Source organism: Aethalodelphis obliquidens, unplaced genomic scaffold (genome assembly GCF_003676395.1).
Source record: "Aethalodelphis obliquidens isolate GAN/ISIS:26980383/991018 unplaced genomic scaffold, ASM367639v1 scaffold30, whole genome shotgun sequence".
In the NCBI taxonomy this organism is placed as follows: domain Eukaryota; kingdom Metazoa; phylum Chordata; class Mammalia; order Artiodactyla; family Delphinidae; genus Aethalodelphis; species Aethalodelphis obliquidens.
Window position 1 is genome coordinate 12467475 of NW_020837974.1, and position 27062 is coordinate 12494536.

Genomic DNA, 27062 nt, shown 5'->3' on the forward strand with positions numbered 1-27062 from the left:
CGGGCTCTAGGCTCTCGGGCTTCAGTAGTTGTGGCACACGGGCTCAGCAGTTGTGGCTCACGGGCTCTAGAGAGCAGGCTCAGTAATTGTGGCGCATGGGCTTAGTTGCTCCGCGGCATGTGGGATCTTCCCAGACCAGGGCTCGAACCTGTATCCCCTGCATTGGCAGGCGGATTCTTAACCACTGCGCCACCAGGGAAGCCTGCATTTTGCTTCTTTAATTGCAGTAGTAACAATAAAAGCAGTACTTTTCGTGGATTATGTTCTTACCTCTGCCTTAAGAGACAGATACTATTACCCTATTTTATTCATGAAAAAACAAAATTGAACCTGAGAGAGGATATGTAATTCACCCAAGATCGCTTCTAGGATTTTTCTTTTAACTTTTCTATGACCACGATCATTTTTTCCTTTTTAGTAAAATTCCTTAGGAACATTATTTTTATGGGTAAACACTACACAGGTGCATCTGTCTGTTCCTCAGTTTGGGGACATTTCGGTTCATGAAGTCTGTGTACTGGATTCATCCAGAGATTTAGAAAAACCCGGGTTCAAATGCTTGGGGCCTCTTTTCACAACTCTCTGACTCTTGGTGAGTTACTTAATGTCTGCAGTCCTAACTCTCTCACTGTAAATTGGAATACTAAACCCCACACCGTGGGGGTGGGGAGGGGTTCAGGAGGAGGTGTAAGGTTAAAAAAGGGAGTATATGTAAGTGTGTCATAGCGTATTTCCTGTCCCTTCCTATGTGCTGAGAGTAGCCATGTAAGGAACATATTATCGGGTTGTTTGCTAACTGCATGATGAAATTTTCAGACAAATGCATATATACGTTTTTGTTCCATTTCGGATAGATAGAAAGAGAAAAGTTGAGCTAAACAATATGAAAAGCATTAAGGCTCTTTATGCACGCTGCAGAATTATTTTGCAGGTAGAAAACTGACATTCCTCCACCAGTGGATGAGTGTCTGCGTTACTCCAACCTTGCCAGCACTGTGTATCAGCATTTACGTTTTTCTTCTAGTTTGGTAGATGAAAAAGAAATATATCTCTTTTTACTCTGCATTTCTTTGATTACCAGTGAAGTTGAACATTTTTTTCCCCATATGTTTATTAGCCATTTATCGTTCCTCTCCCATGAATTGACCTCTCTGCTTTTGAAAGGAAGGATGAGTCTCCAAGGGCTAGCTAGAGAAAAGATGCTCCAGTGATCATTACCACAGAGCCCTGGGGCCAGGAGTTGCAGGAAAGAGAATTAAGAGCCTCCTGGGACTGCCAGGCAACTATCAAGTAGGCTTCTTCCTAAACTAGGGCACGGCTTCCCACACAGCCAGCCTGCAATCAGCATTTGTTCTCTACCATTTCATTTGTTCTGTTAAGAAATATTTCGGATTTTTGAGAGGGGCTCTTCACATTCCACTCAAGCCAGTGCTTATAATTCTTTCCGGGGAGATGACCAGCATGCCTGTTCAGTTGGGATTTTTGCTCCGAGAGTCCCATCAGTTCACAGTGCATTGCTGTAGATCTTGCCTGAGTCTTTTACGACCCCTGCCATCCAGCCAGGGGCTGTGACTTCTCTGTAACCTTCCTAGATTTAAACCCGTTGCTTGCGTTCTCCTCGTAGGTTACAGAGCAGCAGAGCCCATCCATACTGATGTCTTAATATCATTCTCTCCTCCTTGGATTTAGAGGGTAAAATAAACCCTCTGCCACAGAAGTGCTTATTGATTACTGAAGTACATAATAAAGCCTAAGAATAAACTAAGACCAAGTAATCGGGCCTGTTCCTGGGAGATGCCAGTAAAACCCTGGCCAAGGCAGTCTCTGAGGGCTGCCTTCCACGCTGGAGCTAGGAGGCCCCCCTTTTAATTAGGCGTCCAAATGGTAAGCAGTGAATGATAGAAACCAGACAAAAAGAGTACATACTTAAAGCAATTATACTCCAATAAAGATGTTTTAGGAAAAAAAAAAAGAGTACGTACTGTATGATTCCATTTATATAAAACTCTAGAAAATACACAAACTAATCTATAGTGACAGAAAGCAGATCAATGGTTGCAAGGAGAGGCATAGGTGGTTCAGGGAGGGAGAGGATGGGGGGATTAACAAAGGAGCACAAGGAAGCTTTTGAGCGCAGTGGATGTGTTCACTCTCCTAATTGTGGTGATGGTTTCACGGGTGTATACATGTGTGTATCAAATAGTGCATTTTAAATATGGACAGGTTATTCATGTCAATTATATCTCAGTAATGCCACTAAAAACATAGTAAGCAGTACAAAGAGACAATCCTTGGCTCACCTTGTGTTGGAAATTTTCTTTTCCATAAGAAGCTATATTTTAAGGAACATTTAGGAGGACTTGTGAGACTAAAATTTACCTTCACATGTGAATAAACAGGGGTTTCAGAAGCCCGAAGGGTACCAATCAAACATAAAATGAAAAGGCATTCCAGAGGCAAGATAGCCCTCTTTCTTCATCCCTTTTTCCTTTCTTACATCCGAACCTTAAAGGTGACTTTCTATATAATTATTTGCTAAAACAAAAGAAGCTGAGCCCTTTAGAAAATAGTATTAGTTCCCTTCTCCCCCTATTCCTTCTGCCGTTATATTTCCCCCACCCAGGGGAGAGGTCCTATAATGAAGAAATAAAGACTACTCCAAAATGTTGGCAGTCTAAAAGGGGACAGGCATTTTCAACACAAAGAGATGTTTGTTTTCCTTGCATTTTAACTCTTAATTTTTGACACAGTGGGGAACTCCAGCATGGCTGCCATTTAAAATGTAACAATGCCTTGGTGTTCTGATTGCTTCTGTCACAGGGGTGTTGTGACTGAAGGCCAGGAGACAAAGCAAATGAGGCCGAAGACAGTGCCTGCTGCTGAGGTGCTGGTCCATTTCTCTGCATCTGAATGTTTCTTTTCTCTGGCCCAAGGAGGAGTCACTCAGGGAGACTGAAGCTGGAATTTGTACAACCTCTTTTCAGTCCCCTTGATTTTAATCAGAAATACACAATTATTCTTTTCCTCCAAATAGAGAAACTCAATCCCCATTTTAAATTCAATTATTGTAATTGCAGCATTCAGAAAAATAGCACATTCATTTTCTAATAAGAGATTGTGGATACCAAATTACTGCATATAGTATGTCAAAACAGGAAACTTGAGACTGGCAGGCCAGTGGGTGTTTTTATCTTGGCAATTTGTATTTTCTTGCAGACAATTTATAGTAATCCTACCCTTCCTTGTTTATGACATAGAAGACGGGGTTTTCAAGCCACCCTAAAATAAAGACTGTTGTTAGGTACAATTCAGTTTAAAATCCCAGTTATGAAAATAATGAATTCTAAGAGGGGCAAAAGTGAAGTACCTAATAAAGAGAAGAAGAAAAGGAATCAGGATTTGGGTCCTATGGGATGGCAGTCCAACACGTCTTCAGATCTCCTTGAACTACGTTCTAATGTTTGTACATCAGTTTGCCCCAAACCATATTTCTATTCCTTTCACCATCTTGCATTTTAAAAATAAAACAGAAAATCTGATTGGTGGGAAGGTGATAATGTGGCCATTATGTTTCAGCAATATGAGAGCACCCTGTTCCCTTTTCCTGTTTAATTCCAGTTGCTTTCGTTGGCTTGAAGTGAGTCAAATGTAAGAAGAAATACTTTAGGATTTTGAGTTTCCTGATTTCCTTAAAAGAATAACCTTAAAATCGGATTTTTACAAGTGTACAGTGTTATTCTTTTAGGATTTACTTTTAACCTCAAAATTATGTTCATGTTTTTCTCATAGACACTCTGAGACACCCACCATCTTCAAACACCTTAACATCCATTCCATCAACTACTGTTTATTTATTGATCTCCTTCATTAGACACTTCTTGTGACACTTTCCCTGAGATGGTTTTTTTTTGTTTTGTTTTGTTTTTGCGGTACGCGGGCCTCTCACTGTTGTGGCCTCTCCCGTTGCGGAGCAACAGGCTCTGGACGCGCAGGCTCAGCGGCCATGGCTCATGGGCACAGCCACTCCGCGGCACGTGGGATCTTCCCGGACCGGGGCACGAACCCGTGTCCCCTGCATCAGCAGGCGGACTCTCAACCACTGCGCCACCAGGGAAGCCCTCCCTGAGATGTTTGGCTCCTGTAGTTTATGAATTCATTCTTTCACACACATTTATTGAGCACCTACTAGGTGCCGGGTTTAGGAAGAGCAAGATGCAGGCAAACTCTGAGATATGTTTGGGAAAACTGACATAGTGTTGGAGGTACTGGAAACCAGCAGCTACAATAATGGCCAGAGAAGTCCATACATATGGAAGAGAGAACAGACATGTCCACGTGTCCCAGAGAGGTAGACCTCCTCTGCTGAACTGCTGAGTGCCTACTAAGTGACAAGCACTTTAGTTATATTCTCTCAACTAATCCCCATTTTTGTAGTTACCAGAGTTAATGTTTTCGGAAGTGTGATCTCTTCCCAGCGTTACTCGGTTGGCTAATTTTGTTAGCTCCATCCTTAAATAGGTCTTGCATATAAATAAATCTGTGCAAAGGGCTATCCAAGTAGCTCCTAATTCTGATTGGTCAGGATCTCTGGACAAATTCCAAAATGGCTGCCTTCCTAGTTGCACCAATAGTGCCTCTTGATGTTTTTGATGTTTATTCTGTGTATCTGTCCATTTATTTACTTTTCCAGTTTGAATTTCAATGAACATCTTAATAATGTCAAAGCCCATAAGACATAGTCTGCACTATGCATAACCTACAAGTTTAGATTCAAAAGCTTAGATCTATGCATTTTACTTTAGTCCCTACACACAGAGTCACTGACTACTATTTGACTGAAGAATAAGTCCAAACTATATTAACCTCCCAAACTGTGCATCAAGAACCGACAGGAATGCTTAGAAAATTGAATTCTAAAGGGTCTTTCCTTGTTGGTACTTTATCCATGAAATAAAGCCATTCATTCCAGTTGTTCTCTTCTTTGAGCGGGAATGATAGTTTCTGCTTTTGTTTGTTTGGGCTATTGTTTCCGTTTTTGTGTAGCATGGTATCAAGTCTTCAAACGCCTCCCAAGCAGAAATCCTTACAGAATATGATTTCCCCTCTGGCAATAAAATGATGGAAAAATCCAACCCAACATTTAAATGACTATTAAGTTACCTCATTTCTGTGTGTGATACAACATATCTTTCAGGAAGGAGTTGGAAAAAACTGTTAGCATTTCTCTCTGGCTACTTTCACATGCTTGAACTTATTTAATTCTCAAAAAAATCTTCTGGAGTATGCATCATCCACCTTTACAGGTTGAAAAAAAAAGGTAGGCTCCAAGATGTAAGTACCTTTCCCAAGACTGCATGGCTGCTAAATTGAGGGGTCAGAATCTGAACTGAGGTCAGCGTGAGATTTAATAAGCACGTGCTATGTGCGGGTTCTGTGCCAGGTCCTGCTCTTAAGGGAGAGCCATCTCAGGGAGAGTGGCAACGTGGCTGGTGGGCTGCGTTCACTGTTGCTTACGTCATCGAAACCTCTTTAGTTTCAGCTTGCCCCTACTTACCCTCTGCCAAGCCATCAGTCAGGAAGATACTTGCTGGGAACATGAACTCTGGAGGACAGAACTGGGTTCCAGTACTACCTCTGCCCTTGGAAGCCTTCACTTCTCATCTTGAAAATGGAGGGGTCATCATACTTCCCTTCCAGGGCTGCTGTTGGGACATCCTTTTTGAATGACTGATAGCTGTGGGTTGGCATTTTTAGGGGAAAATGCTTTGAGATAGTGCCTAGTGAGAATCCCTCCGCAGAAAGAGCTATGCTGCAGAGATAGGAACCAGGCTTTTCCGGAATCGGCAGCTCCGAGCTGCTCTGCTGTTGTGGCTCCGCCTCTTTTTAAATTTTTTTGCCAGAGGTGGACATTGTCCGTTTGGCAGGGAATTGAATCGGGTAGGCACCACTTAGCATGGAAAGCAGGAGTTTACATTCAGCGCCTCACAACCTTAGGGGCTTGAAGGAAGAATGGTTTGCGGCAGCTTCGTTACCTAGGGAGAAAGAACTTGGAGTCACAAGCACTTTAAGAAAGATGCTTTTACTTTGCGTTTTGGAGAAAATAGAACAATTACCTACTGAAGGTGCAGTGGATGAAAAAACACCTCTGTTCCTACCACCCGGATCATCTAATCTGTTCAGATTTATTCTGCCTTCCTGAAGGTGATTCAAGCCAGGCTGTCCTTGCAGAGTGGCTGCACCAGTCCTTCCCCTGGCTGGGGCACATGGCGATCACCTGAGGCTCCCAGTGAAAGACAGACATTTCCTACTGCTGAGAGGAGCTTCCTCTGAGGGCTGGAGCTCCACAGGAAGTATCTGATATGTGGAATGCATTGAAGGAGGGAGGGAGGGAGTCCATAAATCATCAAATCGTTGTTGAGCATCTTTCAGGATCCTTAAAACTGCACTAAGCCCTGTGATGATTCCTAGGACACCTACTCTCTGAGGAACTCACCATCTGCCAGGGAACAAGACATATATGTGAAATCAGTGGAGGATTATATTCTGTCTAAACTAGAGCCAGTTAGATTTCCAGCACCTGACACACATACTCTTTTTTTTAAAATAAATTTATTTATTTATTCATTCATTTATTTTTGACTGCGTTGGGTCTTCGTTGCTGCGCACAGGCTTTCTCTAGTTGCAGTGAGTGGGGCTACCCTTCGTTTTGGTGCACGGGGCTTCTCATTGCTGTGTCTTCTCTTGCTGTGGAGCACAGGCTCTAGGCGCGTGGGCTTCAGTAGTTGTGGCAGGCGGGCTCAGTAGTTGTGGCTCGCAAGCTCTAAAGCGCAGTCTCAGTAGTTGTGGCGCATGGGCTTAGGTGCTCTGCGGCATGTGGGATCTTCCCAGACCGGGGCTCAAACCCCTGTCCCCTGCATTGGCAAGCAGATTCTGAACCACTACGCCACCAGGTAGCACACATACTCTTAAAAAATTTTTTTTTAATTAAAACCTCACTCTTCGTTGAATAATGAATGAACAAATGATCTCTAACACCTCTTGAGCTCTTCCTATGTGTCAGGCACTGTTCTAATCCCTTTTATGTGTACTACCTATATATTTATTATATATATTATTACCATATGTTTATTAATGCAGTGAATGCTCTCCACAACCTCATGAGGTTGATGCTATCAATAGCCCCATTTGATAGCTAATGAAACTGAGGCGCAGAAAGGCAGCTTGTTTGTCCAAAGTCCTACAGCCAAATCACAGGTGGTAGAGGCAGGATTTGAACCTAGGCCAGTTGGCTCCACAGTCACAGATGAAGGACAGTAAGGTGGTCTTTTCAAGAGCTTGTTGGCATTTTGGTTCAGACGAAGAGCAACCGGGCTTTGTTATTAGCTCATCTGGCTCTGGCTTCCCTAAGACTTAAGTACCCTCCCCCTTCCTAGAACTCAGACCAGTGCCAGCCAACCCTGTGTGGTCCCACCCCGCCGCTCCCCCGGCCCCGCCAGGCCTCTCGTTTGTCGTTTCTCTTACCGAGCACATTTCTAAATGAGGAAGGTTGCTCTGCTTTAAGGACATACAAATGGCTTGCCCTCACCTGTCAAGCATGATCCTTGTATTTTACCAGACCCATTATGAACGCAATCTTTCTGTCGAAAATTTGCATACCTCCTTTCTTGAAAAGTAATGACAGCAATTTCTTTCCCTCCGCTCACTTTCTGAGTGTCTCATTTAACGGCACCTGTGAAACCGACAGGCGCAGAGATGAGAAGTGAAAGAGAGCAGTTGATTAAATCATCATCAAGTCGGGCCTCAGAAAGTCAATTCTGCTTGCCGTCTGCAATGATATCCTTTTATCTTAAAGTAATGAGCTATGGCACTTTTGCATCGGGTAATGCGATAAGTTCTATTAGCATGTTCCATTTGCCTCACAAGCAAGGGCAAGTCATTTTAGCTAGCTCATATCACTGCAATCAAAGCAATTGGCTTCCCAGGCAGAGAAGAAAGGGAAAAGGCTCAGGATGATTTCTGTGGATCACAACACAGTGGAAAAGATAGACTCTTGTATTATTTTAACCCATAACATGCTTTTCCTTTCTCCTCATCAGCAAATTTGGGTTTTATTAGCTCACACAGGACTCTGAAGAGAACCAAGCTTTAGTGGAAGCAAACCTAGGGGGCTCAGGCCCCACCCAAAGGAACAAGCAACTGTGATCTAGAAAGGGAAAATTGCAGCATTACAGGGGGTCACAAATAGAATCCTGCCAAAGAAGATAACAGAGAAGGTCTCCCTGGTAATAACACTGTGGTCTCATAATAAACTCTTCCTTCACACCATCTTCAAAGTCATTTGTAACAGGTCCCCAGGCAGGTATGGATTAATGCTATTGATGACTTAGAATCAGTAAATCAATGACAGAGAGGCAAAGGATCTGTTGCTTAAGCTTAAAAGAGATGGTTTACAAATCACTGGGCCCTAGACTGTCTGTTTTACCTTTGGATAAGAAACTCATTTTTCTCATCTTGGCAATCACTGAGGCTTGAGAGCTCTGGGTTTTAAGTACATTTCATCTTTGGGGTTTATGTATGTTTATACCTGGCAAAATGTGACTTCCTTTCTTCTAAGGAAAAAAAAAAGTGCTGAACACTTCAGAAGTTTGCGAAATATCCATTTCTTCCCCTATTTCCAAAAACCTCACAGTATTTTAATGAGCTAAGTGGAAATTTACAGCATATAAATTGTTTTTTTACTATACCTGGATTTCCAGGTGACAAAAAGGAAAACAATATTGAAAATTAATTTGTGAGCTGGAGTACTTCAGGCTGGAAAACTGGATTTCTGGCAGGATATTCGCGCTTCTAATCAGTGCTCAGAATGAGCCTGGCACACAGTAGTCACTTTAAAATTATTTACTGAGAGAAAATGTGTGATCATTTGAGAGGCCCTGGAGGGAAAATAAGTTTTCTCTTAGCCCCCTCAGATCACAATGGCTGTTTGAACTCCGGCCAGTTCAAGCTGAGAACTTGAAAAGATGCCAGATTCTGAGGAGTCCCCATATAGGAATGATAAGGTTACCAGCACAAAATTCCAGAACCTTCTGAAAGTTTGTTCTCCATTTTACCTTCCGAACAGCTGAAGACTGACCTTAATAATATATAGACCTTATATTATTTTCAAATGTGCTCATTTTGCGACTGTCAGAAGTTTTATTCTTATCTTTTAAAGTATTGTTGGGAACACACATCTTTTGATTAGGCTTTCTTTTCTTTCTTTTTTTTTTTTTTAAATAAATTTATTTATTTATTTTTGGCTGTGTTGGGTCTTCGTTTCTGTGCGAGGGCCTTCTTCAGTTACGGCAAGTGGGGGCCACTCTTCATCGCGGTGCACAGGCCTCTCACTGTCGCGGCCTCTCCCGTTGCGGAGTACAGGCTCCAGACGCACAGGCTCAGTAGTTGTGGCTCACGGGCCCAGTTGCTCCGCAGCATGTGGGATCTTCCCAGACCAGGGCCCAGACCAGGGCTCGAACCCATGTCCCCTGCATTGGCAGGCAGATTCCCAACCACTGCGCCACCAGGGAAGCCCTAAAGAGTTTTTTGATGTGGACCATTTTTAAAGTCTTTATTGAATTTGTTACAATATTGCTTCTGTTTTATGTTTTGTATTTTTGGCCATGAGGCATGTGGGATCTTAGCTCCCCAACCAGGGATCGAACCCGCACCCCCTGCATTGGAAGGCGAAGTCTTAACCACTGGACCGCTAGGGAAGTCCCCTACTTTCATTTTTTTTTTTGAGCTATTTTACTTGATAAGATGTAGTTATTGTGGAAATACAGGGGAAGAGAAACCAATGACATCATTTTACAGTGAGAAAACCCAAACCATTTTCAGAGTTAAAATATTCTGTTTATTTCTAGGGCCCCAATAGCTTTAAATTTCACTTACAGTCCAAAGCCAGTATGAGAACAACGTAAACAATGTGAGGGACTTCTCTGGTGGCGCAGTGGTTAAGAATCTGCCTGCCAACGCAGGGGACACAGGTTCGAGCCCTGGTCTGGGAAGAGCCCACATGCCGTGGAGCAACTAATCCTGTGCACCACAACTACTGAGCCTGCGCTCTAGAGCCCGCGAGTCACAACTACTGAAGCCTGCTCGCCTAGAGCCCGTGCTCTGCAACAAGAGAAGCCCACACACCGCAACGAAGAGTAGCCCCCGCTCACTGCAACTAGAGAAAGCCCTTGTGCAGCAATGAAGACCCAATGTAGCCAAAAATAAAAAATAAATTAATTTAAAAAAAACAATGTGAAAGGAGGGCTTTGTGGAGTGATAAAAGACAGACAGCATCAGAGTTGCCATATGTGGTACAAAATACTGCCCGGTTTTTGCATGTACAAGGAACTGGGCAGATGGGAAGATGGTGGTGTACATGTTTTTAGTCACCATGCTGCTACCTCACTTCTTTAAATAAGAAAGTAAGTGTCATGTTTTCTGCAGGTGGCTTCTTCTGAAATTGCTTTTAGGTGAGGGATGTCTTTACCATCTTAGGGAAACCGCCTGCCCCAAAGGGGAATCGATTCATTTTATCACTGGCAAAGTGAAATTGTACTTGATGTTAGGTGCTATAGTTTACAAGTTGGGGTTCTCCCTCATTTTCCTCTCATTTCCTTTAGGCAGAAAGAAGAATAAAATAACTTTGTTCAGCCGTGGTGTTCAGCCCTGACATCTTTGGTGGCAATGATAAATGGATTTGAGATACGAAATAACTGTTCCAGCAAGGTCCATTGAGCAGAATAGGGAGCAGTGCCCTCCTCAATGTCATTGTGTGTGATATATTCAATGATTGCCACTTTCTGCTTAAGAATGCATTCCATCACAAGGTCCCTGGAATTCCATCTCGTTCCCTCATTCCGAGTGAGGCAGAGAGGTGTCACAGACCTTAGCTTATTTCTATATGTATCAGAGCCTTAAAACACAGATGTTGAGATTCCCAAATGGAAATGAGAAATGTTTGCTTTTGAAGAAGTACAATAAAATCCTAATTATGTCTTGTCTGGGCCTTTTAATGGAAGATATTTTCTTCTGGGCCCCAACTCCTTTGGTTCTGCAAATAATTTTAGGTCTGCCCATTGTGTTCAAACATACATCCCATTGTATTAAGCAGTTAGTCAGTGTTTCCTGTGCCTTCTTTCTTTGGAATTACTTGTCTTTTAAATCATAGTTTGCTTATGCTGCATGAAATCAGGAATTCTTGAGATGAGTGAGAGGGATCTATCAATATGATTGAGCATCGGCTGTATCTCGAGGCCTGGAGAAAGATGAACAGGCACTGCCCTTTACCTACACAGAGTGCACGCTGTAGCAGGGAAGACTGTTGTGGCCAACAGTGAAAATACAGTTTTGTAAGGGATGGAGACAGAAGCGGTTAATTCTAAGAAGAGTACTGGAATTCTAAGAATTCCTTTTTATTTTTTGGCTGCATTGGGTCTTCGTTGCTACGTGCAGGCTTTCTCTAGTTGGGGCGAGCAGGGGCTACTCTTCGTTACAATGCACGGGCCTCTCATTGCGGTTGCCTCTCTCGTTGCGGAGCACAGGCTCTAGGCACACGGGCTTCAGTAGTTGTGGCTCACGGGCTTCAGTAGTTGTGGCACACGGGCTCTAGAGCGCAGGCTCAGTAGTGGTGGCACACGGGTTTAGTTGCTCCTCGGCATGTGGGATCTTCCTGCACCAGGGTTCGAACCTGTGTCCCCTGCATTGACAGGTGGATTCCCAACCACTGCGCCACCAGGGAAGCCCTCTAAGAATCCTTAAATTCTAGGAAGAGTATTGGAAGATTCAGAGGAAACTCTGTTTTTAAAGGTAAATTACAAGTTTTTAGGTAGAAACTTGGAAGAATAGAATTCCAGGCAGGGGGCATTGTTAAGTGCAAAGATGGAAGGGCCAGAGGGTGTGACCGAGTGTGCTGGGGTGTGACTGGAGCAAGGGATGTGTTAGGGTGATACCACTCAAAGAGTGGATGCAGACCAAGGCCAGTCTGTGAGCTGTTTGTAACTAATCCACTGTGAGGTTAGTACAGCACTTGAGAGTAAGCATTTGGGAACTTTTATAGCAATTCAGTAGAATAATTTTGTATCTCTTAAATCTAACAGTAACATATTTTTACGTGTCTTTGCTTTTTCATTTTTCTAGCAATTTATTTTTTATTATATCTTACAAAGTATGGGTCTAAAACGTATTGGAAATTAGAACAAAAACAAACGGTCCTTCTCCAAAGAAAGCCCGAGAAGCACTGTGTTGGAGGAGCAGTGGGGAGTGGGAGAGTTGGAAACAGCGTGAAGAGTTTTCATTGCCCTCTCGGCCATGGGAAGTGTCATGATCAAATTGGAATTTAGGAAATCCACTCCAGTCAGTAAGGACCGGATTAGAAACGAAAGAGACTATAGGCCCTGGAAAGCAGTCATTAGCCTCTTGTAATGATAAAAGAAAAGCCTGAACTACAGCATCGGCCATGGCCATGAAGATGGAGAGGATTTAGAAAGTTGAATCAGTAATGTGGGGTGAGAGAGAAAGATAGATCTGCTCAAGAACGGAATCAAGGAGGCTGACAAGACTCTTCACTCGGGCAGTTGAGTGATTGCATGGTGACGTCATTACCAGGAACAGCACGGGAGGGGGCAGGTGTGGGGTGAGTAGAAGATGGTGCGTCTGGATTTAGATGGATACTTGAGCCTGAGGTGTTTATAGGGCTTCAGGAAGGGGGTATAGCAGACAAAAACATCTGTTAGTGCTGGTTAACATTAATTGTCTACACTTCCTCTGTACTATGTCTAAGTTGTTTACATGTATTAACTCATTTTATTCTCATCTCCTTAGGAGGGAAATGCCATTATTACCCACACTTTACAGATAAGTAAACTGAAACTCAGAGAGTTTAAATAACTTTCTCAAAGTCACATAGCTGGCAAATGGTAGGCACAGACATTTTTTTTAGTCTCAACATATACATGGTAGCTGGAACCAAGGGAATCTTTAAGGACTCCCGTGGAAATCATATAGAAACGATAGACCTGCAAATGCAACTCTAGGGAAACAATGACATTAAAGAATATGCAGAAAAGGAAGGGCTGTGAACAGATACTAGGAAAGAGCAATATTGGTGAATGTGTACAAGGGAAAAATTCCAGCATGTTCAATGGAAACATTCCAAATTTCCAGCACTAGGGAATTTTTTTACTAGACAATTTACAATCCATTACAGTGGATTACAGTGCAGCCTTTTAAAAACTGTGATGCTACTGGCAAATATTACTCATTCAACTAAAATATTTGACATATTAGGTAAAAACAAAGCAGGTTACCAAATACTAGGACTTTATTTTCATTTCTTAACATTTGTGAGTGAAGGATGTAGAGAATGGAGGAAACACAGGAATGAATTATACAAATGTGTTAACAGTGTTTATTTGTAGATGGTAGGCTGATGGGTGATTTTTTTTAAATCTATTTAATACGTACGTATTAATTTTCAAAAGGAGAAGATATTGGGGAGGGGGTTGGTTGGTTATTTGCACAGTTTAAGAGGTGGGGCTTGTCTGGGAAAGGAAGAAGTTACCTCCAAAGGTTTGGTTCTAATTTGGGAAACTAGAGGGAAGAGGAGGTGGAGAGGAAGTTGAGTGTGATGGGTTGGAATGACCGGAGGTACTCAGGTTAGGAGCTGGTCTCTTTCTGATTCTGCATTCGAGGCATGTGGCTTGGATTTCATGCCTCCTCTTTCCCTCTCTTGTCTTTGGTGGGTTGGGGGTCATGTCTTTGTGTGAAGGCTGAGTGATCGAGAATTCTTCCTGTCCAGCTTTTAAAATAGAGGAAAATATTTTCAGCTGTTCACAAAGGGCTTTGAAATCTAGTCCTGGAGAGTACTCTGTCATGTCAAGCTGGTCGTTAGCGTGCAACCTGTTTGCTAATAAACCAATACAGGACCCCGATGTCAAAATGCTTAAAATGGTCAAATCAGCTGGGACCCCGTTTCTGCATTTGACATGCCTTTTCCATTTCCGGGCCTCATGCAGAACATAAACCTGACTCAGGAGGTGGCTGTATGTGAACTCTCATAAATTGGAGTGGGTATCTAGGGAGTGAGGAGCAGACACTTCTTCTTTTAACCTTTCAAGACCAAGAATCATTTGTCCAGAAATCCACGACGTATTGAACTTAGGGTGTGAAAGCCGTACAGTGTATTAAATGTGAATTTGAGACCATGAATTTTACCCACACCGACTCCATAAAACAGCCTCCCTTTTTCATAAAGCAGGCCCGTAAACCTCTGCCAGCGAAGCAGAAAGACTCCTTAGGACTGTGGCTCGCTTTCCGTCTGGGGTTGTCAACAAACCCCCTTTATGAGTGGAATAGACCTCTTGTATGTGTCGAGCTTCTGGCTTTTGCAGAGCGTGTTAGGAGCCAGGCTAGGCAAACGTTGGGCGCTGTTTGCTGAGTGCCTTTATTGCCTTTGCATAATTTATGAGCTGGAGGGGTTGACCATCATTCGTCTCTGCCAGGGGCTGGCACTCGAGGCTCCAGAGAGCGGAGCTGTAAATTGGATGGTGCGTTCCTGCTGAGCTCACGGCAAAGTCCTCGGGTCAGTATGGGAATTTAATACCAGAAATGGAACTGTTTTCTCAGCGCGCCATGTGGGCCCCAGCGCAGCACAGACTGTTTTGGCAGACTCTGTGACTGGCCTTGTCGAGGGGCTGTCACTCACCCGGCATGTTGTGTGGGGAGCCTGAGCATTTTTAATCGGCTTGGCATCCGTGCTGCTTCCATAATGGGTACCAGTAGGTCTCAGTTCTTCACCATATGCTTAACTCTGGAGACAAGGTGCTTCTGGGTATATCAGTAATTACTTGATGCAGAATTAAGTGGACCTTGAAATTAGAACTGGACTGTTGGAGAGCAGGAAGCTCGACACTTTGATAGAAATAACCATTCCCAGGGCCATCCTGCTGTTAGGGTGGGGGGAGGGGCGTGGACAGTGGTGATTCTTTGCCCCTGCTGTCCTCCCCACTCCTTCTAGCCCCTGCACACCAGTCCTTGGGGGTGCGGGCAAATCCTCTGCCTCGGCCTTCAGCTGCCATTGAGTACCGCACAAGGCGGGCTGTGAACATCTGGGGAAATGAGCCTGCCTGGCAACATCCTCTTTTCTCTTGCACACCCCTCCTGATTCATGCTTTGTCACTCTTGAAAATGTGCCGGAACTTGGGAACCTCAAGTTAATTCAAGGCAATGGAGAAACTACACAGTCAGGAGAACGGCTGCTCTTCATCCGTCTGCTGTTGGAGGCCTTCAAGGTCTTCATCTCACCCATTTTCATTCTCAGCTGGCCTGACGTATTGTAACAGAGCAATCGCTCATCAGGCAGAAGAAAGTAAGTTAAGACGATCCGAGGTTGGGAGCCTGGTTGAAGACAATGCAGTGGTTAAAGCACTGTCACCAAACCTCTGATAAACCCGTGGTATTGAGGAACCAGTGGGAAGAGCAGAAAATGTTACAGCTCTCCAGGCCATGAGGTTGCTGTGTGAGTTCCTGATGCTGATTGTACAGACAGCTTAGGCTGGAAAGAAGTAGCCCCCAAATTGAACCTTAATACAGCAAGATGTCCATTTGGATGGGGGTTTTGTTACTTTGCACTGAAAACACCCTAATGGTGGTTTAAACAATAAGGTGACTTATTGTTGTCTGAACGAAAAAGTCGGGAGGCAGGCTGCTCTGAGGTTGGTTCACGTGTCTCACTTGTGCCAGGATTTTTCTTCCCTTGTTTTTGTACTTCAGCCTTTGGCTTCATTTTTGCAAGATGGCTGCCACAGATCTGGACATCACATCCTCATGCAGTGATGTTCAGAGGAAAGAGGCAGTGCTTCCTGCTTTTCTCCTTTTTTTTTGAGGAGAAAGGGGTTTTCCAGAACCTTCAGCAGACATTTCCTCAAGGCCCAAAAGTGGGTCTTACGGCCACCCTTAGCTGCAAGGAAAGCTGGGAAAGAGAGAATAGCTGGCTTTTTCAATCTCGAAATGTCAGGAGAAGGTACAGACTAGGGAGAAGGGGGTGTGAATGGCTGTGGGTGTGGAGCCAGCAGTGGCTGCCGTATGAGCACATTTATTTCCTGTTTCTGTTCATAGCTGCATCAGCTCCCTTGTCCAGGTGGCCTCGCTAAAAAACCTTGGCATCGTCGTAAACTCGTCCCTCCTACTTGCTTCCCACATCCATGTATTATCAAGCCCTGTTGGTTCTCCCCTCAGAGCTGCTCTGCCATCTGTTCTGCCCTTTCTCAAGCCATGCACCGTGCTGGTCTAGACACTGTAAGGGCTGCCAACCCGGCCTCCCTGTGACCTGGGCCTTTCCCCACGGCACACCATCTCTCCTCCACCCCACGGAAGATTCATCCTCACGGAGTAGGTATATCTCTGATCACGTCACACTGGGTACCTCGACTGTGACACTGAAAGCTGCTCAGGGACCAGTCCTGCGTCTTGACTGAATGTCTGAGCAGCTTGCGGCGCTCATCAAGGGCTGCTGCGTGAACGAATGGATGTATTCACATGCTGAGTGTTTACTCTGACAGAACACACCCGCTTTTTAAAAATCAAATACTGGAAACAGGCGGTGTGAAAAGTGGTTTGGGGACTATCTGCCCGGAGCCTTGAATGCCACTTGAAGGAGTTTAAACTTCATCCTCGAGAGGAAGTGTCCTGTGATGGTGAAGGGGGCAAGCTGCAGACTCACATTTGGTTTGAGTTCAAGCTTAGTTTTGCGATTGCTGCATACTCTCGTAACTCCCGCAAGTTACGTCATCTCTCTGTGCTTCAGTTGTCTCGCTTCTGAAGTGGGGGTGGTAAGACTCACTTTATGGGATCTGTGGAAGACTACATAAAATAATTGAGGTAAAATGCTTAGCATGGTATATAGCACACAGTAAGCACCCACAAATATTAGTTATTATTACAGAACTTGCTTCTCTGTTAAAATCATTTAGGTCTCAGTCTATTAAACTCGATTAACTAATATTAAGTCTGTTAATTCCATGACAGCAGAATCTTTGATTCCATTTTCCTTATAGCCTGTCATAAGGCTTAAGCTTTCAACACATATTATTGGAGAAATTAATTTGTCATCTTAATGACAATCTCACCCAACATCATTATTTTCTTTGAAAAATAAGGAAATAAGCTTAGCTGGGTGGACATACTTGGCCCAAAGATACAAAACTGGGAAGAGTAGAGAGAGGACCTAAAAAAGAAAAAAAAAAATCAAATATTAGATAACAAAACACTCTTGGTTTTTAATAAAATTTGTGTTCTTTTTTTTTTTCCTTTCCTTCTAATGAGGAACCCAAAGCTTTGAGTTAACTATCATTCTCTGGTCTTCTGAAACCGAAGTCAACAGTTGGAATTTGGAATCTGTTAGATACGGTGTGAGTCTCCTGCCCTAAAACTTTTTTTTTCTTTTTTGCCCATATCATTGATTTGTTACCCTGACCTCTTGTTCTTGACATGTTTTTAATAGAGAATATTCCCTCTTTTCTCTGGGCGATCACAAGTGGTGAGCCTTGCTGAACGTGTTCTGTTTCTTTCAAAGCCCAGATGAGAGAATGAAGTGCCCAAAGGTTTACCTCTTTTCCTCTAGAAAAGCACCAGGAGAGAGAGAGAGCGCTCCGTTCACATTAGCTGAAGGTAGAACATCTCCATTAAGAAATTGATTTCGCTCTGAATCCCATTGAATAATCTTGATTTACCTTAATCTCATGGCCCAGTTGGCTCCGCCGTGCAGCAGGGGGTGCTCACTGGTGTGACCAACTGACCACAGAACGAGCCACGGAGCACCGGCATCAGATGAATTCAACAGAACAACTTCTCGGCATTTTGCTTCTGTTTCTGTTTACAGCACTTGAGCTGAAGAAACTTTTTAGCTCAGACAACGTTTCCTATTTCCTTTACGTGTCTTGCTTTTTTTATTTTCTGTAGCAATAGCAAAAACATACTCGATTTTTGCACTAATGCTTCTTCTCCTGTCTTCCTTTTCAGTGTGACAGCGATAGTGACCAGGAAGAGAAGGTAAGCCCCCCTTCATCCCCCCACTGTGGGCATAGTACACAAGCACCATGAACACCGCGTCTCCCTCTCACAGCCTCAGGGCGGGGGATGCCAGCTGCATGTTGGCAGCACCTCTCTTCTGCAGAGACAGGCTTTATTCACACAGTGACATTGCCTGTGATAAGAAATAACATTGAATTTGTGAGCCCCACTTTTTAAAAATAAGCCCTTTAATGTTGCGTATATGTGACACTATGTTTTCACTTTATAGAAGCTTTTAAAAGAGGAAATTGTTTATTTTAATAGCCATGTGATTTTTCTTGTTTTATCCTTGATTGGAACATTAAACCTGCTAGTATGTATGCATTTATAATGTCGTTCCTGCATGTCTTTCACTGACCCATATGCTTCTTCCTGCTTTTCTGTACATATTGGTCTTCTTGATAGAAATGTTAATCGTTTGTTTCTAGGAGTGTCTTCATGCGGGGAGAGGTGGGCCGGGGCTGTCAGGTGGGAACCACTCTCTCCTCGTCCAGGTGGGTGGTCGGGGGGAGGGCACTCCTTCCGGCAGGTACATGCTCTGTTTCAAGGCTGATGGCCACCAGCCTCTTTGTATCCAGTTCGACGCGGATCAAGAAAAGGAGCTCGATTTGGGGGCTTCCGGAAGATAGGATCACAACCTGGTAAAGTGAACATTCTGCTGCCTGAGGCAAAGGGATTGTCTGTTTGGTCTTTCTTTCTAGCTGTCCCAACCCCCCAACCAAATTTCTTTCCAATTTTATTCCCACTCTATGTATTTTGAAAAGAGTTACCTGAATACCGTGGTTTCTATATTGCTTGGCACCAGGAGGGAGGTACCAGTCCTCCTGTCCCCAGCTTCTGGATCTGTCCCGCACAGCTGGCTTTCCTGAGCCCTGTTCTCTGACTCTCACCTCCTGCGTGCTGGCGGATTTGACTCAGAATCCTGTGGTTAGTATTTGGTAGGATCTTTCCGTCAAGCCTAGAATTCTCCCTCCTTCTCTGCTGCCAGCCTCCAAGAGAGATCTAAAGACTCTTGTTCTGTGCTGTCGTTAATTTGAATTCAGCATATGTAGCCCGTTATAAAATGCGAGACATCATCATTTGAGCAGGTCAAGCATATTCAGATGAAGACAAATGGTGCTTATTTGATTTCCTTAAAATCAGGAAATGAAAAAAGTGCTCTCTGGAGAAATCATGTTCTGCCTGACTTGGACGACAGACCAATGCATGTCCCCGAGATAAGAGCAGACTCTCGCCTTGAGGTTTTTATCTCTGAAGGACGGCTAGGACTGTCAGCTTGCTGACATGTGCATTATCCATGTCATTTTAAACAAAGTGACCTACGGAAGGGTGCGCTGCGCTGTGACATGGTAATGGGCTGTTGGATGACAGTGAACGTACACACTGGAAAGGGGGCTGTGGATTATTCTTTTGTTTAACTGACAAGTAGGAGCTTCCTTTCTCCAGCCCCCAGGAGTCCTAGCTCCTTGGAAGTCGGTCCCCCAGTGCCTCAGGCAGCCAGTGGGTCTTGGGTGCCAGAGACACGTAGGGGCTCAGCATTCAGGCGAGCTCGCTGGCCCCCAGAGCCGTCCGGGCCACATCCCACAGGGCGGTAGTCGTCTCGTTCCATCAGGCGTCGCAGGCATCCGGGGAGGGACTGGTACTTCTGGCCACTGCTGGAGATCTTTTACAGGTGATCGTTGATCTCCCTTTTCCAAGTGAGCGGTACTTCTCCAAGGGGACGAGGCTTCCTCGAGGTTTCACAGCCGAGCAGACCTTCCTTCCTTAAAAGGCAGTGTGACTTCAGGAAGTGTCACCGTCTCCAGCAGTGGCAGAAGGCAGCAAGGACGTTCAGCTTTGCGTTCCACCTAGGTGTCCTGATCAGCAGTGTCAACCTAGACTGCGCCTGCAAATGCCCTGGGAGCTGTGCGAGTCCTGATGCCTGGACCGAGTCCCAGTCCGGTTGCCTCAGACTCTCTTCAGGTGTCCAGCAGCCCCTGTCTAGATGATCGCTAACTCTGGTAATGTCGAGAACTATCAGCGCCGCCTGTGGTTTTCAGGGGTGTCTGGGGGCCAAGGTGTTTGCTGCATCCTGAGAGCACCACAACTAGTTGTTTGCTGGGATCTGAGTCCCCGAGTCTTTGCCGCCCAGGTTTTCGCCTCTGAGTGTGGGAAGCAGCGAAGTGTCGGCCCAGAGGAATGGGCAGTGGGAAGGTAGCCAGCACCCACGGCTCTGAGTTCGGGGTGATTTCAGGACAACAAAGGAGAATAAGATGTCCGTAGGCAAGTCCGCGGGAGGGGTGATGACGGGGCACAGAGGGCCGTTGGGAGCGGTCCTCTGACATGTGTGCATTTCCTGCCTCGGACACCCCAGTTGCTTTTCCTGTGGACTGTGGTGGCCCTGCAGGTCCTCTTCTTCTTACTCGGGAGCTGCTTCACAGCGGCACTCACATCATCTGTCCCTGCCCTGCCACCCGGCTCTCCTCCAGAGGGCTCCCGGCAGGAACAGTCAAGACTCTGTAATTGCAGTCGTGCCTGCTTGGCCCTGTTACAGTTAAGACTGTCAGGCTTCCCCTTTTGGACTGAGATTGTCTGGTGTTTATCATCGACTTTAACACTACCCTCCCAGACTTCTCCTCCGAGCCGGAGCCTGGGCCCCTCACAGCCTCCCCTGTGCCGGAGCCTCTTGCCTGGGCCCCCCTCAGAGCCCCAGACTAACCTGGGCTGCTTTCATGTGCTGCTTGGAGGATTCGCATTCAAATCTGAATTGCTAGTGGTAGAAAAGATGCCACTCCGTGTCCTGGGATGCCTTCAGCAAGCCCGCCAGGGATGCTGTCAGAGGCAAAAGTGAGACTTGCAAGGACCCGCTGGGATTTCTCTCAGGAAGACCTGTCATTCTCTTACTCTGTAGGGATCTGCAGAACTGGCGGTCTAAAGTTAGGGTACTGTATTTCACACAGCTGACTGAATTAGGATAAACTCTGCTTTCCTCTGATACGAAGCTGTAATTTATAAAATGATACCCTTACTAATTAACATGGAAGGGACTGCGAAAGGGGCTAGAAAAGCAGAGCTTTCCATAAGTGCAGGAGGCATTCTTATACATGGAAGAGGCTTGATGAGACACTGGGCAAACATCCCTTACCCTCCCCTCACAGCCACGTGAATACCTCTCACGTTAATGTCAGCGGACCTGGAGGACTTTTGTACAAATTGGGTGGAAGATTAGAGAAGGCTGGAAACACTGCGTCTTAGATGTGGGACTGTTCGTCTTTGCAGTTAGTGCAAAGAAAAGAGGCAGCACTTGACACCTTAATCACCCAAGTTAAGCAATTATTCCAATCCCCCACTGGAAATGAATTGGTATCATGAGAACAAAGAGGCAACACGCATATTTCCACATATTTGGCCTATATTTTCTCTTGTTTCCTCTCTTTCTCTACCACTGGCAGCAGCCTATTGTGCTAAGAAACACCCCCCGTTTGGTTATGAAATCAATGTGGAGATGAAAAATAATTCTCTTTCCATTTACCCGCTCCCTGTGTATTTTGTGGGCCATGTGACAGAGCTGGTTGGAAGGTGTAGCGGCCAGTAGTCAAGCACTTGGGCCTCCGAGTCTGATGGCCTGGGCTTGCTTCTGACGGTCCCTTACTGTCCTGGAGCCATGGACAAGCCTTGGTTCTCTCATCTGCCAAATGGGGGTAACAACAGCTCCACCTAGAGTTTTGTAATAATGAAATTGGCTCAGTTCCTGGTCCGTAGTAAGTGCTCTGTAAATGTTAACTTTCACTAGTTTTCCTTGGAGTGTGGTGAGGGAGAATCGCTTGGGGAAGGAGGGAGGCTATCTTTCTCTTCCAAAAGCTCAGGATTTGCCAGAAAACCTGCCAGAGGATAAGAGGTGTGATTTTTTTTTTTCCACTGGAACCCGGGGCTCAGCCTTCATCCCCTAGGGCACTTCTTCCTGACACAAGCTGAACGGAAGTGTTGTGAAATTTGGAAGGGTCCCCAAACGATGATTTTTTTAATTCCTTACCCCAAACACCAGGCTTTCCTTTGGGCGCAACCTGGAGTCGAGAGCAAGCATGCCGGCCTGGAGGGATCAGATGGTGATGAAGTGGGTTGTACAGTCCTCGTCCCACAAGCCAAACACTGTCAGTTCCCAGATACCCAGCACAGGAGAGAGGGTCTGATGCAGTCTATCTGGGGTGGGGGCCACCGCATCTGTATTTTTTTAAAAGCTTCCTGATAATTTTTATACAACTGGTTTTGAGCACTACTGCCTTTTTACAGATGTCAAAGAGAAGCATTTACTTTCCTCTGTTTAATGCTTCTAACATTTTGACAGCCCAAGAGAAAGTCCTGAAAGCTATAGAGGTGTCGTGTGTGTTCGCGCACCCCACATGCTTATGTTTGTAGATGTGTGGTGTATACTGCATGCAGTACACAGACACACACAACCTCTTCATAGATATGAGCCGTTCTCCTGTCCCTCATGATTTTTTTTTTTTCGGTACACGGGCCTCCCACCGCCGTGGCCTCTCCCGTCACAGAGCACAGGCTCCAGACGTGCAGGCTCAGCGGCCATGGCTCACGGGCCCAGCCGCTCCGCGGCATGTGGGATCCTCCCGGACCGGGCCACGAACCCACGTCCCCTGCATCAGCAGGCGGACCCCCAACCACTGCGCCACCAGGGAAGCCCCCCTCATGAAGATTTTAACACTACTCCTGATTAATGATTGGAATGACCACCTGGAGGAGGTTGCTTGGTCCCCGTGTCTTGCTCACCAGTACCCAGGACAGCCTGCTGGGACACTGGCTAACTGCAGATGCAGAACCACAGAGTTCCCATGTCAGCTCCCTCTCCCTTAACATGCAAACACTTTCTGATGCATTCTAATTTTTTAATTCAAGCTAACTTTGTTGTGTTTGATCATTTTGTATTCACTTGTGTGAGAAGGGGGCAGTTTCTAAGAAAAGCAGCAGAAAAACCAACAGAGGCTTGTGTTCCTAATTCAACACAAACCACATGCCTAACTTGGCTCCTGAAGGACTGAGAAACTGCTGAGTTGTCAAACTAAAGACAGGGCATGCGGCTTGTGCTTATAGTGGAAGAGCCCCATCCCTCGATCGGCCACGTTTCACACTTGGTAAAAATTATGCACCCTCAGCAACATTCCACAGACTCAGAAGGCCTTCGTTGTTGCTTGCAGAACCCGCATCCTTGGTTTTGAAACAGGACATACTCTGATCAGGAGACAGCTTAGAGATGCTGTCCTACACTGCAGATAGAGAAAGGAATTTTCTCCTCCCTTCCAGTTTCATAGCAGCAAAGCGTACAAGCATTGCCCAGGAGAAGAGTAGGGACCCAAGTTCTGGTCTTTATGTCCCTAATGTTCAGTAATGTTCATTGTTTTGCAAAATTTGCGTTTCCTTTTTTGGATACTCATCTCCCAATGGAGGGGATAAGTGAAACAACTTCAGAAAACTGGTACTCACACCTGAGTGCACCTCATATCAATCCCAGGATTTATCTTCTGGGCTCCCAACAAATTTCTTTTATAGTTTTATTTTCTCATAAGACACTTCTAAGCCATTTATGAATTTCCCACCTTATTGGGAAATTTCTGCAGTTCTTGGGTGAGTTTCAAGGGCTGTTTTGGATGTCTGACTCCCATGATGCCCATCCACTCGACCTCCAAGATTAGGTCTGGGTCAAAATGACACTTTATTGTCCTTCCAACATCGCCATGTTTCCAGTGGGCTTAATTCCATCCTATCCACCAAAAATTCCTATTGATACCATCCTTGGATTTAATTTCTACTGCATATTATTTTAAAACCTCTCCTTAAGTTCTTCTCTTTGTCCTATCGTAGCGTTTTCATGCCAAACCAAAAATTGCTTCACTCACATTAAATGTGTATGTAGAATATCTGTCCATTACAACCATGGCATACACCTGAAAAAGACACAGGTTTCATGTATGTATATACATATATTTATTTATATAAATATTCAGATTATTAAATATAAATCAATAAAATGAATACTTGAGTTATTGGAAATTGGTCAGACATCTTCAGCTAAACTCTTGTTTCTTAGAATGAATAGTGAGAGGAATGGGTTCTGGATGTTCCCTTGTTCTCATGGGTGGGTAATGGAGAAGGACACTCAGAAGACCTGGTTTATCATTTCTCACTAACCAAGTATGTGGCCTTGCACAAATTACCTAATGTTGCTGAGCCTTAGTTTTGTCATCTGTAAAATGGGGCTGGAGTCAATGATGCAGCTTTGAACATCCTCATTTTCTATGTAGCTATTTACCTAGGCCCCAACAACACAGCAGACCCAGAGGGAAATGTACATGAGTATATTTTCTCTTTGCCAAGGTAGAAGGAAGATTATATAAAAAATTTCTCCATGCGTTCACCTCTCTCAGATTCTTAACAGTGAATAAACATAGTGTGGACGGGTCCAGGCACATCTGTGTTGACTCTTTCAAGTAACTAAAGGAAACTTACTATGGGCCTAATGTCTAAACAAAGGTCATTACCTGTTTGTTGATTCTTTCATTTAGTCATTCACAACAACTCACTTATTTTTTTTTTCAAGTACCTACTGATGAACCAACATGGACTTGACAGAGTTGCTTGACTCTGTTGGATCTGTCACCATGCACTTGCCAATAGGCAGCAGAGCAGTTAGTTTAATCTTATTCCTCAATTACCCAAATTATTTAGGAGAGCATGGGAGCTAGTGAAGAACTAGTTGACATAGTATGTTTCAAGAACTCACTTGATTGGTGAGTTAATAATGAGTATTATTTGACCTATAAAAGGAATTCTTCTGGAAACGTCCAGTATTGAATATATGATTCTACATTCCCAGAGAAAAGATCAGCTGCTTTCCCTTAGAATGAGCCATTGGCTTGGATTTTATGGCTTAGCTGAAGGGAATGTTGCAAAGCCAAGGAGGAATTAGGTGGAGGTGGTGGCTTCCAGCCTCATGAAGTGGACCGTGGATCCTGAGCCACCTGAGAGGGAGGTCCTGAGCAGAGGCGTTAGTACTGGTGATGCCTTTAACTGGCGGCTTGTCAGTAAGTATGGCCTGGGCCGCTGTTTGGTTGTCAGAAGAGGCTGTCTTACTCTACATTTGGGTTGGAGAATGTTTGTCCTCATTAAAGATGCCTGAATTTCTTTTTGGTCACGCACATGTGTATTTGTGTGTGGGTGTGAGTGTCTTAGTTAATCCCCCCTTGGCAACTTCCAGATGGTGATATATAATTATGGGTGATTACTCCTTGTAACTTTGCCATACCTAGGTATGATAAAGATAATAAAATCTCTGTATTAGAATGCATTCGTAATTAGCCAAACTTTGTACTTTCATAAGTCCCCAAATTCAATACATGAATATTATTTCTTCCTTTTTTTTCCCAAAGTTACAACTGGGAAGATCAAACTGGCCTCCTTCTAGAGCTTTTCCCTATTGGTTCTCATGAGGGTCATGTTGAGAAGTACTGGCTGTATACCTACTAACCAGAGTAGCTTTCTCCACTGCTGTTCCAACCCCAGGTGTGGTTCATAGTCTGCCAATTATATGCATGTTTACTGAGACAGTGAAATGGAGCATTTGAAGTAAGGACTGACCAGGAACCCCTGGCATGGGTGGTTGTGGTACCCAGGGCACTCAGTTTGGGCTTCATCTTTCCTCGTTGGGACCCTTAATGATTTTTCAACTCCCTAATTTCTCGGTTAAAAAAAATGTAGATGTTCCTCATTTGTTAGTGGCAGGGAACAAATGCGATTAGGATCAATAATAATAACGAAATAATAAGATGAAACACTACTTTACATTGTAGAGAACATTGTGTTATTCAGAACACTTTTACATGTGCTGTTTTATATGACCTGCTTGTTTATTGTGGGAATCTACGTGTATCCCTAGATACTTCACTGTTCGTCATCTGCAATGTGCCAAAGTCGATGATAGGTCCTTTCAAGGACTTTATCTTCTCAAGCACATGTCATTTTACAAATAAAGGAAATGAAACTTCAGAGCTGAGAGGTAATGGAGCCGAGATACACAGTGTCTTAAGATTCCAGGCTCTGGGCTCTTTTTCCCTATATACGAGGATGAGTTGGAATATGCCCAGAGGTGCCATTTGAGAATCTTCGCCACCTTCCTGTCTGTGCTGCGCCCTCCTTGTGCTACAGGAAACCTGGATTGTATCTACCTATCCACCCACAAACCCACCAGCTTCTAAAAATCCAAAAGTGACAGTTGCTCGATAAACATTGGATAAATACAAGTTGGGTCCACTGACAACTCAGATGTACAAGCTCTTCTGAAATGTGATTTTTTTTTTTTTTTTAACATGGGAAGCAGTTGTCCAAGGTAAGGAGGCAAGAACTACAAGGTATATGTTTTTACTCGTACAGGTGAGTGGCAGTGTCAGCTTGTGGGCCACCATGAGTGATGACAGGGAGGCTGTGTCAGCCCGCAGACAAGCCTGGGCCACGTTTGGTCAAGACACTCAGTCTTCTTTTAGTGTCTATCTATGTGTAAACACTTAATACCTTAAATCATTGGCTCCTAGCGAGCACCCCACACCTCATATATGTCTGACACTTCAGTGGGCGCCCTGTAAATATTAGTTCTGTACCTGGCAGTTGCTTTGTTGATTATCTGAGTCCCAGAAAGGAAGAGGGTCCTGTCCCAGTCACCCAGGCAGGTGGGGAAGTGCTGGACCTTCTGGTCCAGAGCCTCTTGCATATCGTATGATCTCTCCAGACTGTTTTCTTCCCGTGACCAGCACAGAGGAGAAGGGTCATGGTGTTACCGCAGCTCCTGAACTGCGCCCCCAACGCGATTTCACTCTGTGTTCTTTGCTGCCTCAAGAACCCTCTTGCGCACCCCTAGACACTGACTCCCATCCCCGCAGAGGGTCTCTGGATCCATCAGGATCACAGGGCCTTTCCTT

At 44.6% G+C, this 27062-nt stretch overlaps 1 protein-coding gene across 5 annotated transcripts in view; it reads left to right on the plus strand.

Annotated features, from left to right (window-relative positions):
- Positions 1–27062, plus strand: part of AUTS2 (activator of transcription and developmental regulator AUTS2) — a 1119937-nt gene that overhangs the window by 779564 nt on the left and 313311 nt on the right. For all 5 annotated transcript variants that reach the window (XM_027126203.1, XM_027126199.1, XM_027126201.1 and 2 more), the window contains exon 5: positions 18052–18081. In XM_027126203.1, coding sequence (XP_026982004.1) covers positions 18052–18081 — 30 coding nt within the window. The remainder of the gene's footprint in view (positions 1–18051; positions 18082–27062) is intronic.